At 37.8% G+C, this 16,573-nt stretch overlaps 1 protein-coding gene across 1 annotated transcript; it reads left to right on the forward strand.

The window, feature by feature from the left end:
* Positions 1 to 1,561: 1,561 nt before the first annotated feature.
* Positions 1,562 to 16,210, forward strand: ppp1r21 (protein phosphatase 1, regulatory subunit 21). Its single transcript, XM_087802455.1, has 22 exons — positions 1,562 to 2,160; positions 2,801 to 2,869; positions 3,287 to 3,430; positions 3,576 to 3,677; positions 4,619 to 4,783; positions 4,863 to 4,921; positions 5,011 to 5,105; positions 5,424 to 5,476; positions 5,684 to 5,833; positions 5,897 to 5,998; positions 6,062 to 6,150; positions 7,427 to 7,563; positions 7,666 to 7,758; positions 7,845 to 7,972; positions 8,328 to 8,477; positions 8,566 to 8,658; positions 9,875 to 10,132; positions 10,290 to 10,325; positions 10,403 to 10,519; positions 10,692 to 10,790; positions 12,379 to 12,507; positions 14,999 to 16,210. Exons 1-22 carry the CDS (start codon positions 2,101 to 2,103, stop codon positions 15,026 to 15,028), a joined length of 2,358 nt encoding a protein of 785 aa, XP_087658581.1. The 5' UTR covers positions 1,562 to 2,100; the 3' UTR covers positions 15,029 to 16,210.
* Positions 16,211 to 16,573: the final 363 nt, after the last annotated feature.

Consider the following 16,573-nt stretch of genomic DNA (forward strand, 5'->3'; position numbering starts at 1 on the left):
CTCCGCTGACTGCCTCAATTCAGCTGGAAATCAGAGCAGCATCACCTCCCCCCCCTCCCACACGGCCATAGCAACCACGCCACGCCGACAGTTGCCCGGCAACCAGACAATGCTGGAGCCGCTGGCAGCGGCGTGCTCGCGAGAGAGAGTTTGTGTCGAGTGTGTATACATCTAAGATGAGGGAATAGTGATACAGGAACACACACCATCAAACATCAGGCGAAAGGGACTTCTGTAGAAACTATTTATTTACATTTTTAAAGTCCTTTTTTTTAAAAGAAAAACAACTGTAATATTGTGAGATTATCATGGATTAGGGCGACATTAATCATGGGGGATTTGAGCAGTCGTGGCTGCGTTTGCAACACATCATCATCCACAAGAGGCCCAAACCAGGTCATCCTGCAACATGCAAACTGATTTCTGACCCTGTTTTAGTGCAACCTCTCGTATACATGTCCTGCTTGTATAATTCATCGGGGACATCTCCACGTTAATGTAAATCAGACTAGTACTAGAAGAGTGGAATGATACAACTGTTAAATCCTTTTTGTTGTTACAAAAAACACATTTTAAAACTCTACAGATTAATATTATTTTAGTGAGGATGTTTATTATATCATTGTTATTGTTGTAATAAGTTGCCATATGATACCTAAATAAAAAATATTTATTTAATGAAATGTAGCTAAATATATAGCTAAATAAATATATTTTAGGCCTGATGTTTAGTTTTCAATTAAATAAAAGAGTACATTTGTCAATCCACATAAATATTGCAAGTCTTAATGATCCCTTTTGAAGCGGTTTCTTATATTTATCTAATTGATATTCTTGTTTTCTTTCAGTTTCTTTTTAGTTTTCTTTAGAAGCTAGCAGGAAACTGCAGACGGATACGTTTGAAACAGGGGTCTTCCCCACCTTGATGAAGCTCCAGCAGTTTAGACAGGACAAATTTGTACAATTAAAATAAAAATATGAACAAATAACAGCCATATAATTTATTTTTAATTTACTTTTTGAACGAGCAGTCGATTGTTTATGATTTCATTTAAATAAAATGTGCCCTCCCCCCATTTATTCTATATATATTCAGCTTTATTATGAATTTCATCAATTTAAAAAAAGTTTTTTTTCATTTTTGTGGAGTGTAAAGAAAAACAAGTTTCCAAACACCATTATTTCTGGAAAATCGAGCACACCAATATATATATATATTTTAGCTTAATCCAAATGTAAAATTAGTGATATTTTACATACAGTTTTGATATGTCAAAATTAAATTAGACTTTTCACTTGGTAGGAAACGGTCCTAAATGGCTTAATACATGTTACTGACCCCTGGTTTAAACAAACCACTCTGACAGAGAAATGTCTTGTGGTGGTAGAATTAGAGTTGTTGAAAGGGAATGATACGTACACGGTTAAGAAAACCTACGAATGGATTTGTTTCCAAATAAATAAACCACTGCCTATTTTCCCGTTATTCTGGTTTTACACAAACTTTAAAAATATATATAAATCATCTGTATTCGACCTAGATGTTTGTGTAGTAAGATCTCCGGCCGCTAGATGGCGCGCCTTTCACAGCATCACCGCCCCGTTGAACTCTGACCTCCGCTGCTCATGTCTGTCTGCTCAGACCTGCTCGAGAAGGATCAGAGTATCGCATAAAATGAATGGCTTCGTGGAGCTGCTTCGTTTTGCCGACAGAAAATTGACAATTTCCGTGTGTTTTCCCGCGGCCTCCGTGCTTTGATAGCGACTGTCAGAGCGCTGACACATCTTCACGCGCCGCCCTGTCGTCGGCATTTGTTTTGCTTTTTAAGCTAGTTAGCATTTAGCTTTGCTAGCAAGCCAGTGCGGGCGTAAAGGGCGCTGAGCTTAAAACAAATCTGCTGCCATGTCGGAATTAACTGTAACGACGGGTTTGAACCACTCGGGCGATGTTTGTTAGGCGACGGTAGTGAAGAACCCATGACAATAGTTGGCTAACCCTGCGTTAGCCTGGTAGCTGCTGACCCTGTCAAACAAACGTTTGAATCAGCTGACAAGTTTGGTTTTCATCTCGGGTTTGTCTCGACAACAACAACAACAACGATGGCTAACGTGTCAGATCTTCAGAGTAAATACAGCAAGCTGGCACAGGAATACTCCAAGGTAAAAACATTAACTTTACTTGTTTATTTACTTATTATTCTGAGTTCATTAGAAAAGTTGGAATGCAACACATGTCTCAATGTCAAAAGAGCTCCTGACAAATATATACCTGTATTGTATTGTGGTTGTTGTCTTGCCTCGACACACCCTTTAGTTAAATACAATAAAACGTGATTGTGTCATATAGTTATAAGCACAAAAACAAACACACACACGCTTGAGAAAAATGGAAACGCATGACTTGTCAATTCAAAAAGCTTTATTAAGTGTCACTAAGAAATTTTAAGGATAAAAGGTAACTTTTTAATTTGCTACAGTTTAAGTTTAGAGTTTAAGTTGAATAAAAGTGTCAGTAAGTCCTTCTCCACATTACAAGTCTTGTGGGTCAGCTGACAGCAAAGGGAGTGTTTCCTGTTTAACGCCAGTTAGTCAAGCAAGTGCTGACTTTGCAGCTGTTGCACACAGTGAACAAGTGATGGTACATTGTGTGCTACATGTCGAAACATATCTCATACAAAAGAGAGAGCATGTCCTAATAAAGCGCTTATGTGCCAGATTTATCAATTGTTTTTGTATTTCTTTTTATGTTGTACGTACTAGTCAATGACTTGTTGTGATAAATGTATGAACTTTTTTTCAGCTCCGTGCCCAGAATCAAGTGCTGAAGAAGGCAGTTGTAGATGAACAGGCCAACTCCACTTCCCTAAAAGTAAAGTATTTCTCAACAACAGATCACATTTGGGTTTTCCTACCAAAAAGCATATGTATGTTAATTACACATATTTGTAGCCATATATTGTGTCTTTTATAGAATTACTCATGTTATAATTTATTCAAAGATTGCTTGAAATATGGGTCATGATGTAGGATATTTTGAAGTTTCATTAAGTTACTCAAAATGATTTTAACTTAAAGGGAAACATTGTAACACAACACACTTCCCTCTTATTTGCATCAAATGTAGGTGCACAAAATGGGTCATCAGGTAAAAAAAAAAAGAAACGCCTACAACACTTAATTTTCTGAAAGCTAAATAACAACAATTAATTAATTATATGATTTGCTTGATGCAGACTAATTTGTGCACTGAACTATTTGAATTCATATTTTTTAATGTGCTCATCAGGACCAGCTGAAGCAGAGGGAGCAGAGTCTGAGGAAACAGGAGCAGGAGATGGACAGTCTCAGCTTCAGAAACCAGCAGCTGGCCAAAAGGGTGGAACTTCTTCAGGAGGAGCTTGCTGTTAGTGAAACGAAAGGCAAAAAGAAGGTGATTATGAGGAAACGGGCTTCTTATACATGGTTTCTTTATTTCAAAATAAACAAAATCTTTGGTATTTTAACCTGAAGTGAACTGCTGGTTTATGTTTCTCTAAAGTCAAACAGAAAATCATTTGTTTGTTTTCTTCTTGTAGAGTAAAGTGGACTCTCCATCACAGCACGTCAGACAAACGCAGAATGTTTTTGATGAAGATTTACAGAAGAAGATAGAAGAAAACGAGCGACTTCATATCCAAGTAGGACTTTCTATACTTTGCTATGAATGTCTTTACATGTTATGTTTACATACTTACATGTGTATAAAGTTAGACTTGGAAGTTTAAGACTTTCTAAATAATGAAATATTAAATATAAATAGTATTAATGAACCAAATGTGTATGTAAAGTGTATAAAATATTTTTATATACATGAACAAAAGTGACTGATAAATAAATAAAAGGTAACTTTTATTTTGAGTGTAGAGTATAAGCACAGAATAAAGATTTCAAGTCCAAAAAAGGTGATTCTCTGTATGACAGTAAGACGGTGAGCATAATCTTAGCTTTTAGGAAAACCTAAAAATGTAACCCAATTTTTTTCCAAATGTAAACGGCTTTAAACAATTCACAAGACACATTTTACACCACAAGTCCAGAAAATATGGACAAAATAATTATAATAGTTTCTTTTAACCCTTGAACAGACAAAGCTAAGGATTTAAGCCATTCGCAGGAGTGTAAGAAAACACTTTGGGACCATTTAAGTAGAATCAGTAATCCAGCTTTATAATGTAAGTAGAATATAAATAATCTTAAAACTATTTAATATCTTGGAAATGCTAAGTACCCTTGTGGTGTACCATTTTCAAGGTGAATAAAGGATACACAAAAACATTGTCTGTGAAATTTTCTTACAAATCTCCTCCGGTCTTTAATTAAACCCATCAATCGGGTGCCTTTCCTAGAATTAGTTGTATGTTATTTTACTTTATTACCATATAATTAAAGATGTAAATTGGCAAGGAAACCTAGCATAACAAGACATTGTGATATATTTAATAATGAAAAATTCCACGTTAAAAAAACATATTATAGCTTTAGTTTCTTTTAATGGTCAAATTTTCTTTGCAGTGATGTAATGAAATAATTAGTTGGCATCCAAGTTTTTCTGTTTGTGTTAATTTCTGTAATTTTTTAGTTCTATGAAGCAGACGAACTTCATCGGAGGCAGGAAGCCGAGATGAAAGCTCGACTGCAGGAGCTCGAGACAAACACACAGCAACATCAGTCAGTCGTGGATGGACTCACCAACAAGTTCACCGGGTCAATTGATAAGTTGCAGAGTGACAAGGCACGCTTGGAGGTGAGAGCTGACGTGCACAGATGGAGAACCGGTAAATGTTTTTTCTGCTAATGTGTTCGTATCGATTCACCGCTGGCAGGTAAAAGCACAGAGTTTGGAGCGAGAAGTGAAAGACTGCAGAATTCGAACTGAGGAAAGGTGCGCTCTCTTTTTTATCCTTTCTTAAAGATGAGTTCACACCTAATTGAGAGGCCAATTGGTTGTTTTTATTTGTTTTCCTTTCATAGCCAGCAGCAGTTGAGGCGGTGCCAGGCTGAGCTCAATAGGCAGTTGAAACAGAGCAGCAGTGTGATCCAGGAGAAAGTGCCTTTCAATGACACCAGTGAGTATTTGGCTCTCTTCCACACAGACGGATCAAATGCTAAAGCTATTACAAGGCATGGAACTATTCGTGGATGTTTGTTTTTCCTGTAACTGATCCTATTAAAAGGACAAAAAACTATGTCACCTTGCTCTGAGAATCATATTATCTTAAAATGGGACTCATTTAAAAAAAAAATGTACGTGAGTAAATCTTCCATTTTTTATTGTTTAATCTCTACAAATATTTCAACTACTTATAGTCTCTAAACCCACATGACCAGTAATTTTTCCTGGATTTGTAACTGAAGCTTTTTCTTTGCTTTCTCGCTTCCTCCAGAATTTAGTGATTATAACAGCCTGAATGTGCCACCACACAATCGACGGCATCAGGTGGGTGAAAAGAACAAATCAATGTGTCACAGCGTTGGTGTTCTTGTGTAATTTCCTCCTCTCCAAGTGTCCTCCGATTGAGTTTAAACTATTTTCTCCTTCTCCAAACTATCTTGTCCACTATGCAGGTCGTCTAACTGTATCATAATTATTTAGTATAGATAAAAAATAACGTTTTCTTTTGTATTTTTTTATCACTCACCGTAGCTCAAAGCACGTGACGTGGCTGGTCAGGCACTTGGCTTCATTCAGGACTTGGTTGCTGCTCTGTTGAACTTCCACTCATACACCGAGCAGAGAGTTCACATCTATCCCCTCGACTCCTCCATCGAGCCGATCTCTCCTCTTAACCAAAAGGTAAAAATGTGGTAAACATTTTCTTTTGCCTACAAATAAACAAGAATGCATTTCTATTTTCAGTTCTCTCAGTACCTTCATGAAAATGCGTCATACGTGCGCCCCCTGGAGGACAGCTTTATGCAGCTATACCAAAGCATCACAGAAGACACAGTTACAGCTCTGGTCAGCACTCTTTCACACTAATCTTAGTTGTTCTGTTAACTAATAGTATTTTTGGATTCACAGGAGACTGTGGTGGAGCTGAAGAAATTTACAGAGAATTTCTCTTTGTATACTGATTTTCTTCAAAAGATCCTTCCCTACCAGCTGAAAAGGTAAGACGTTTGTCAAATATCATCAGAAAAGTTTATTTTTAGGTTAAAGGCAGGGTGCATGGTTTTGGAAAATATATTGAGCAAGCTGTAAAAGTCTTACCGTTGAATTCATACTACAGCCTGAATCTACACCTCCATGCTTTGTATTTCACACTTGGGAGGACTAGAGGTGGTGACCATGGTCTGGATCCCTGAAGTCCATCTCAAAAATCAATTCATAGCTTTCCCATTAAAATATTAGTAGACACAGAGTGCTCTCACTTCTGTTTCTCTGTCTGTGGCGTCAACACATATTCAGCAACAATATACATGTTTGGGGTTTCAACTCGCAAGAAAAAAACAGAATAAAAGCATCGTCAGCGCGGTGGTCCGGCTTGTTCGGTCAGGGTCAGATGATCAAGAGAGAAAAGTTCATACAGAGGCTTTCTGGAAACTGTTTTTTTGCTGTAGTAGAACTGGATACCATGCACTTCCTCTTAGAACTTCCTCTTGATACAATATAAAATAAAGGGTATGGGAAAATAATCAGACGAATGATGATAAACCCACATTAATAGCATTCCTCTTAGCTCAGCATCACTAGCATTGCTGTTTTTCTTTATAGTTTTATTCTCTAACAAGCTGTTTAAATGTTGTTATAATGCAGGAATACATTCGCTTTTCGTCATCATCAATTTCATATCCATTATTAATGACTTGCAAACATGACTTGCTTTTTTCCCCCAATAGTGCCACAAACTTCTGTTTATGAGTTTCATTTGCAAAAACAAGTTTTAAGTATTGCAGTTTTATCATCTTAAGTGAACTGATCAATTTGATTGGCTGATGTTTTTTCAATTTATGTGACTTCAGATTAAACATATATATTCGGCATCATCAGGGTGAAATATAACCTTATCACAACAATGTTACATTCATGAGATGACTCTTGTTTTGTTGTTTAGCTAATTCTTATTTGCTCAATAACTTATCACTTGTGTTGTCTCTGGGTCAAGGTGAACGACCTGGCTTCCATGAATACATATGCAGTGGTGGAGGTCGTTCACCTTGACCCAGAGACAACACATGGGATACCTCAAACACATTTGTTTTCAGGCCTACAGAGATGACACAAGGGTTAAGATTTAGTCAAAAGTCTTGATGAATACTGTAAACAGTCTTACCTCCTTCAATTCTAAATCATTTATTGTTCTACTTAAAGCTAACTAATATAGGACACACGTACTGATCTCGTGTGTTTGTTTTGATGACATTTCCCTTTTTTTTTCTTCTCCAGCCTGGATGAAGAGTGCGGGACTCCTCTATGTACTGCCGCTCTTGCTGTGAAAAACCAGGAGATACAAAATGACATGAAAAGAGTAACGGCAATGTTTGACAAATTACAGAACTACATGAGTCTTCTAGCCTTACCAAGTAAGCTTTAGCTCACATGCAGGTGTTCTAAACAATTTATAAATGATTGTTCCTGACGTTATTTGGGTCACCTTTTGTGATTTCTCTTCTTATTGTCTGTAGGTGTCAGGCATAATGCTGTGCCACAAAGCAGCATCTCGACTGTCTTCACACAACTGGCCGGTTGCCTGCACAGTCTTCACGATGCCATTGACGGTAAGCCTGAGAGTTTGTTTTCTCTTGATCACTTTTAAACTGTAAAATCCTATATAACTGATTAATATTGATGTCTTGATCTCTAGAGATGTCAAAGCACTATAATCAAAAGGCCGGCTTGGAACAGGAACTTCCTACGGTCACACAGAAACTCTCCACCACCACGGAGTGTCTGCTGGGATCTCTGAGCTCGCTGAACAGCTGCACTGGCAAGGTAGCACCAACAGAGGGCATGCACAAGTGCCAACTGTCATAACTGGTCAACAGCAACAAATTAACGTGTTAAGATTTGGATTAAAAAAAGTGTTTGCCAACACCTCCAGGACTCAGGTGGGCCGCTCTCGAATGTTCAAAACTGATGTTTTAAGACCGTTTTGAGCAGCTGCTTCCCATGTGCAACAAATTAAACTCTCAGTGAGTCAAGTGGACTGTTGTCTGCTCATGCTTATACAGTCTTGTGGGCAACAGCTCGTGGTGTAATTATCATTTACAAGTTTGAACAATTCCATGCTTTGATCGTCTGCTTATTATAGGAGACAATGTTTGAGTAAACCTGTTCTATTTTGCAGATTTCCACGTTCTTCAGCAACAACTTGGACTTTTTTACGACGTCGGGTTACAGTCCAAAAGGTGGCGCTGTAGCGCTCAACCCTTTGCATGCTGAGACCATGCTGGCGAACAAAAAGAGGGCAGCCGCTTACATCCGTGCCATCACAAAAGCAAGTGTCTGAGCCCTGTGTAGTGTAAACCATCATATTAAGTTACAAACAAATTCTCAAAGTATCCTTCTTTCTTTTGCTCATTTAGCCAAGGCCACCATCGGTTCCATACCAAGAAGCTTTAGCGAACCGTCGGGTTCTTACAAGCTCAACGGAGAGTAGAGAAGGCCTCACACAGCAGGTAAATCTTTTCCTTCACATGACATCTTTCTCTTCGCTAGAATAGCAATTAAGAATTGGACTGTTCTGACATGCAACATATTTTTTAAATGAATTATTAAATGCTTTAACCTTTAACATAATTGCCTGGACTAGTTTGTCCTTGGGGCTGTATTGGCAAAACTTTGAGCGCCACAATATGAGGCCACTTTAGATTAAGCAAAATTACAATATAAATGCCATAAACCATCATACAGTTGTCAAATTTAGTTGCATGTTGAAGATGATCTCTAATTAAATCCTGCAAAATTGTACAGACGAAAAATGACAAGAGGAAACAGCACATATCGCATATTGTTGATGTCTTTGTGTTAATTTTGTTAATTATCACCTAACTCCAATTTTCTTTGTTGTCTTTAGTATGTCTGTTATTGTCATTATTGATGTTATTCTTATTATCGTTATGATCTTTGCATTTTGTTTTTTCTTGCAATGTTTCTTAAAGTGATGGTTCACCCAAAATTCCCTCGTTTTCTACTCACCCTCCTGTCGACTAAGAGTTGGGATTATTTTCAGAGTAATTTGTTCCTTTTTAGAGTTAAAAAATGTAAGTTCATTTAAACGTAGCGACTAGAGCTCAGTTGTCTTTGTCTTCATCTTTGTCAAAAAAGACACTTTAAAACATCCAAGTACTTCCATGTTTATCGTCTGTAACGTCCATCTTGTAATGAAGCTTCGACAAAAGGAATTGTTCAGAGAAAAACTTAAATAAGTCTTTGGATGAAAATCAAGATGACAAAAACTGAGCTCCATTCACTACGTTGAAATGAATATACATTACATACCAACCCTTAGTAGTCATGAGGGAAAAATGTGTGGTGAAGTATCACTTTAAGTGTTGTTATAATTATTAACAATTTATAAATCATCAAAAATTACCTTTACCTAAAATTATATGACCTTTTCTAAGTATGTTTGCTGTTATTGTCTTGTTAGGGATGTGTTTTGTATTTTTGCTGTGTATTATTTAGTCGAAATGGTCTTAAGAAAACTCCCACATTTTCAGTCTTATTAGTTTTCTGTGGGGACTGGGTGTGACTTGCTGAGATGTTTGACCAGTGAGGCAGTACATGTTCTGTCCTGAACTTTGAGGCCTGTGTGGCACATAACCAAATACACTGATCACACTCTTAAATAACAACAAGACTTTGATTTTCTGCGTTTTTGGTCTCATGCAGGTGCAACAAAGCCTGGAGAAGATTTCCCGTCTTGAGCAGGAAAAGGAGCACTGGCTCCTGGAAGCTCAGCTGGGGAAGGTGCGCCTGGAAAAGGAGAGCCAGCGCATTACAGACCTGGAAGCGCAGCTTGCCGCAGCCCAGGGTGGAAGTCCAAACCCACAGCCGGTTGCAGGAGCCAGCACAATGGCCCAGAATGTGGAAATGGAGGAGGCAGTGGAGAAAGTTTCAGGCAAAGAGAGTGTGATGTGCACTAGCCTGGTACGTTTGCCAAATGTTTTGAGCGTCATATGAAGTTTTCAGCATGTTTTCATGTGTGGTTCAAATGCTGATTTGGGTGAATATAGTAAATATGTTATAGACATGTTGTGTTTTAAAAGTTCTCTGAAGATATTTCAAGTTTTTCTTTGTCTCGAAGGTTGGGATGTTGTGTGCTATACCGACGGGTGAAGATGTGAGTTGTTGTTGTTGTTTTTCTCTCCCTTCCATTTGCTTCACATATTGTTAAGTAACGGGGGGTCTTGTCTGCAGGTGGGTGACGAGGAGTCCAGGGAGCAGCTGATAAAGACGCACTACATGGCGAGAGTAGGCGAGCTCACCACCCAGCTGCAGATTTCTGACAGCAAAGCTGTTCACTTTCACTCAGAGGTGATGACCTCATGTGTTTTTTTTGATGACATGAAGGATTTCTGAAGTTATATATGTCGATGAAGGAAATCATTTTTTAGCTTGGTGTCACAAAACAATGTGTCTTCTCAAAGATTGAACCTTTTACGTTTAATTAATTTAAGCTTGAACAACTTTTCTCTTTTCTTCACAGTGCCGTGCTTTAGCCAAGAGGTTGGGCATCGCCGAAAAAGCCAGAGAGAGTCTTATCGAGGATATAAAACTGGCTAACCAGAACATCACCCGCTTGCAGGTAATTTTAACTTTATTTATGAAGTATTTTTTACGTCGCAATCCCAAAAGCTAAGCACCAACATTTTTCTATCTTTTCTGTAGTCATGGTTATTTCATCTGTGAGGTTCTTATGCTGGAACTGCAGTTAATCTTCTTATTAAATCATATTCTTAGATGGCATCCCAACTACAAACAAGATGGTATTTTTTAATAAGATACCTTTTTTCACCACGTAGCTTAAATGGTAGCTTAAAAATCAAAGTGCATAGAAATGTATTTCTAATGTATAGAAGTCTAAACTAAGACGCAGCTAAAGAAGAAAAGTCACAGGGATTACCCAAAATATTTTTCAGAAAATCAAAAAGACATTCCTGTAAATGGAAGCTAGCGGGCGAATAAAGGACTTTCTTATTTCATAATGCGTCGTCTTCCTGAAGCAGTCCGGCAGCAGCCCTCTGTGGCTTGACAAATTGCTTGTTTACCTCTTCCACAAGCGTCTCTAATTCTCTAGGATAGAATTTCACTTTGCTCTCGTGGTCTTTCTCGCCACCATAGACACCATTATAGAACACAAAAGCCTTTTTCAGAGACTGCTGCCTCCACCCTGCTGCTCCTGTTGTCCTCTGGACAAGCAGTTATCCAAGACCCCATTGTGGCAGCGACGATGAGTAATGCTTCATCTCAGAGCAGAGATTCTTTAACTTAATTGTATCCAATTTCCTCTTAGCTTCTCTGTATCATAAGATGCTATTTTGTTATTTTTAATTAAACTTTATAATGGGTATCACAGAGCAGAATATATATCTGTAGATCTTTATATAGATGGATAGATAATATTCATATCATATTTCACAAAATCTTGTCCAATTTTACACCGAAAATTCCATTTTTATTCAATTATTTTATTCAATTATTTTATTTATAAGGCGCCTTTTAAGTCATACAAGGACACCATACAAAGAGATTATAAAACAACAGTGAAACAGTAAAACTGAAGATTTAAAAATAAGAACGATATAAAAGTTTCTTAAAGGCAACTAAAAAAACAAGGAAATTATAACACGTGTTACAATGAATAAGCCAGTAACACTTATAATTCTTATAATTAAACTAACACTGAATTAGTTTAGTCATTTTCGAAATAAGAATAAAACGATAAAGAAATATGAATAATAAAGTTGCTCTCTATAATTAATTTTTTTTACGAGGAAAAAAAAAATGTAAATGCAAATAAAGATTTACAAATAAAACGTATTAACCCACAAGATACATAGATGGATAGATGCTTTATTAATTCTATTGTCAGATGCAATCCAACACATCCATAAATACATGTATAACAATCAAATAAAAACACAATAAATAAATTCCAAAGAAAATAAAAAAATACTTACAAAACATAAAAAAACAACATAAATACGTAATTCAAAGTTAACACATCTACTTATTTCACACGGGTTCCCCCGAAAAAATAACTTGTACTACTTACTACTCATGATCAACAGTACTGGATGAACCTATCAATCTTCCAGTCTTGGCTGCATTTGTGCTGCTGCTACAAATATTGCCAACACCCGTTTACCTTTTCACCGCCTCGTTCTGTGCAGGATGAGCTGACTACGACCAAACGGAGCTACGAGGACCAGCTTAGCATGATGAGTGACCACCTGTGCAGTATGAACGAAACGCTGAGCAAACAGCGAGAGGAGATCGACACACTCAAGCTGAGCAATAAGGTACGTAGATCCCCGTCCAGATGGAATTCTGACTGCTGAAGGTGTGTCGCGAATATACACTGCTTTGTGTGTTCATGTCTGGAACTGGTTCTTGGTCAGTTTTTCTCTTGCACTGCACACCCATGTCTTAAGCGAGTAATGAGATGTAATTGATAGGTTAGTATGTTACATTTAAGAGCTTACCTGAGCTCTATTTTGTCTTTGTAGTTTTAACAGTTTTCTTTATATAATGAAGAGGCTGATTGTAGAAGTTTCAGGGGGAACATGAGCCGTAACATTGTCCGGATTTGAACTGACGCACACTAGACTAGTGGGTCAGCGGTGGCAGCAGTTGCAGGGCGACCTGATGTAAAACGCACCTGCTGTCAGCATCTGACGAAGTCATTAATGTTCCCTCAGAGGTATGTTTTCGAAACGTGCATGTTCCTGCTTGTGAGCGAGAACGCCGACTCATGCTAAAAAAAGTTGCAGGTCGCGACGTGTCTGCGAGGTCGAAACTGTGATTATGTGCTTGAAGGTCAGACTTGAAGCCTCAGCTTGTCGTTGGGTTTTTCAAACTGAATTTGAAGACACAGCACTTGAACTGCAACACAAGGAGTCTTTTTTTTTTTTTTTTTCTTCCTGGTTCCATTCGCTCAACTTGGCTGTAAATCACTCTTTTTTTTTTTCCTGTTCGTCGTCACGTTATTGAAGTTTCATCACACAAAGAAAATACCTCAAGTAAGAGCCACAGGCACTTGAATGTCCATAAAAGCCAGGAAGAGGGGGGTGGATGAGCCACAGCCCTGGAGCCAAAGTTGAGCCCAAGATGTGATGATACGACACAATATGACCTCTGGTCCATTGTTGCCCTCTTAGAAATGGAAAAAGGAAATCAACTCCTAGTCAAATCCAGGGCAAGTTGTAGGTGAAAAACCTACCAGCAGCCTTTAGATAAAATATATTTCTCCCTTAAGGTTTTCCAGACATGTTCTAGCCGGGGAAAGATCACGGGACAGAAGCAGGACCAGATTAAGAGATTATATCTTTTTCGAGTATAATCTCATTAGTGCTGCCTATAGTTGTCGTCCAACAACTCGGTACCATTTGAGATTAATAGTAACCGTCAAGTCCCATTTTGAAGTGATTATTTTAATGATTTTAATATAAGTAAAATATCCAACCAACCTGTTTTATGTATGTTTACATTGTGGACCTTTTGTTCAATGAAAATATTATGAAAAAACAGGTTTTTATGGGGGTCAGTGCAGGCCTGTGGGCCACATCTGGACCTTGATATAATGATAATGTATGACCTAGAAGACATCTTTCTTTGTTGTTGTGTAATAATAGACGAACATAATACAGGACCACACAGTGCAACACAACGTTGAAGGATTTTCTTACTGTTAACAGAATGAGATACAATTGTATCCTGAATGCTTAACAACTTGAATTATATTAAGAACATCTGCTTTACGAGTAGTTACATTTTAATATATAGTAGTTATTTAACAGTTTAAATGGGGAAAAGCTACTGATCTAAAAAAAAAAAATCTTATGAAAGTGACATAGTAAACTTTGAACCATTTTATTTGCCATTTGATGGAGTACAATGTTTATGATAACTTAAGCCTACAATATTTTTGTTGTACTTGATTCCCCTGGATAAAATCATTCAGAGATTTCCTGATGTTTCTCACAACATTTCTGCCGTTGACATCCAGCTCTACTGCTCCTTTGATCCAACTGAGCCCCAGAGGCTGAACAGCTTAGTCAATTATTTGCTAGAAATCAAACAATGAGTGAAAACACTTTGCAGCTAAATGTGGACACAACTGAAACTCTGGTGATTGCTCCTGATGATAAGGTTCCAGGGTTGAGTCAGTACTTGACTTAGGTCAGTCTGTCAAACTGAGCCTGAGAAACCTGGGTGTTGTTTTTGACAAAGACATGTCTCTTGTTCAACACTGCACAAAACTGACCAGAAACTGTTTCCTTCAACTGAGAAAAATCTCTAAATTTAGGAAAATGTTGTCACAACAAGATCTGGAGCTTTTAATCCAAGTGTTTGTCTTGGCCCATTATAGTTTATATTTTAACTGTGTATCGTTTTTGATTGTTCAAGTGCTTCGTGACCCTGGTCAAAAAAGGCGCTTTACAAATAACCATTGCTTACTTACTTACTTACGTACTACAAGGTACAATGAAGTGAACTCATCACTAGAGCTACATTGGACTGTATGAAAATGATGGCAGGTTTCGTTGAATTAGTAGATCGGAGTCAAACATTAAAAAGTAGAGAGTGCCATCTAGTGGTCTTTAAAAATGAACACACTGTATCATGACAAAGCTCTTTCATGAGGCCTCATCAACACATAACTAGTAGTGACCCTGGCTCAGAGTCTCTGCTTTCAGATGGTGTTTCAATTTTCTATCTTAGTAAAAACCTTTGAGTGGTGGAACCGTTTAAATTCACATTTCAAGATTGTCTCACTTTGTGTTTCTTCAGGGAAATGCCAAAAAGAACAAAGGTCGGTAAACCCCCCCCGCAAAAATGTGCTCCACATCAGGACCCAGGCTATGGAGCTCTCCGGTATCTGGTACCGGTCACACCATGCCTTTAAAAAAGAAAAAAAAAGAAGAAAAAAAAGGCATCAGCATGAGCTGCAGATATCTTCGCTGGGAAACGACAAGAAAAACGAGCCGTTCAAGAGCTCGGCCGTTTTTTGACAGAGGACCCTCTTCCTGCCGTCTCTGATGTCACTGCACCCGTTTTTGACACTTGGTCAGAACCGGAAGCTGCTGCCTGACCTTGTGGCTCGAAACAGGATGGGAGAGAACAACCTCACCCCGACGGACAGACCGAGCAAACAAGTCTTTGAGATAATGATGTTAAAGAGAAGACCAAACGCTGTTTGTCAGTGTGTGGACTTTTCTGCTTGACTTGTGTGTGTGTGTGTGTGAAGACATTCTTTTCCCGCTTATTCGATGAAAGCTCGGATGTCCGAGCGTCATACTGTGCGACTCAAACTATGAACATGTAATTGTTTACACTAAAGTTTAAGAGATTTTAAATGACCTACTACGATGTCCCTTCGATGACTTGCACGTCAGAATCACGGCAGAGAAGGCCTTATAATCCTCAACTAACTAAAGACACTTGAATTCATTCCTCATCCTGAAAGTGTTTTTTCAGTCCTTTGGGGCTTCACAAAAGATTCACTCGGGAGAAACCTGGACGTGTCGGAGCTTGAGAAATGAAAATGATTCATCTATGTAATGTTTCATTTGTCCTTTTATTACAAAAAAAAAGAAAAGCTAAACGTTCTGTGAGACACTGCTGTCTGTGAGTTACTCTAGTACAAGTATTCAAGTAAATGTGAATCTGTTTTGAAGTCGTTTTGATGCATTCCTTTCAAATCAAGATGCTTCATACTAAGATGAGTTTTTCCAAAACGGCTCTTCAATTGAAAAAAGTGGCTTGATGTTAAAAGAGATGAAATGATCATGATTATATAAAATAATTACCTAAATGTTCTTTAATCCTATTTGCTAAGAATGTGCACAGAACTAGGAGGAGACCACAGGGCAGACATGTTTATTTTTAATAACTGATTTTGTTTTATATACATTTTTCCGTGAAATTATTTACTATTGAAACACAACATTCCACCTGAATTGTTAGTCATGGCTGCCCCATTAAAGTTTAGTGTGCACAACATTCTGTCTCCCTTGTTGTGACTCGACCTGGTGGATAAAAGGCAAATAGTTTTAGAATAAATGTGCAACTGTAACGCATCAGTTTGCTCTCATCAAGCGTACAGTTGTAGTAAAACATACAGGAAGGTAAAGAGCAAACACTAAAACGTTGTGTGGACAAAACCAGCCTCTTGAACCCAAACATGCGAAAATAAGTGAGATGGATTGAACTGAATGAACTCAAACTTGAGATACAGTTGAGGTCATTGCTTTGTTTTCTAAGAAGTTCATTAGAACTTTACAAATTCATAGGCAATTTAATGGAAAAAAATTTTTCCAAAATTCGAGTTTTTTTGTTTCATTGACATGCATCTCACTTTTTTTT

This window comes from Callionymus lyra, chromosome 11 (genome assembly GCF_982586985.1).
Source record: "Callionymus lyra chromosome 11, fCalLyr1.hap1.1, whole genome shotgun sequence".
NCBI lineage: Eukaryota > Metazoa > Chordata > Actinopteri > Syngnathiformes > Callionymidae > Callionymus > Callionymus lyra.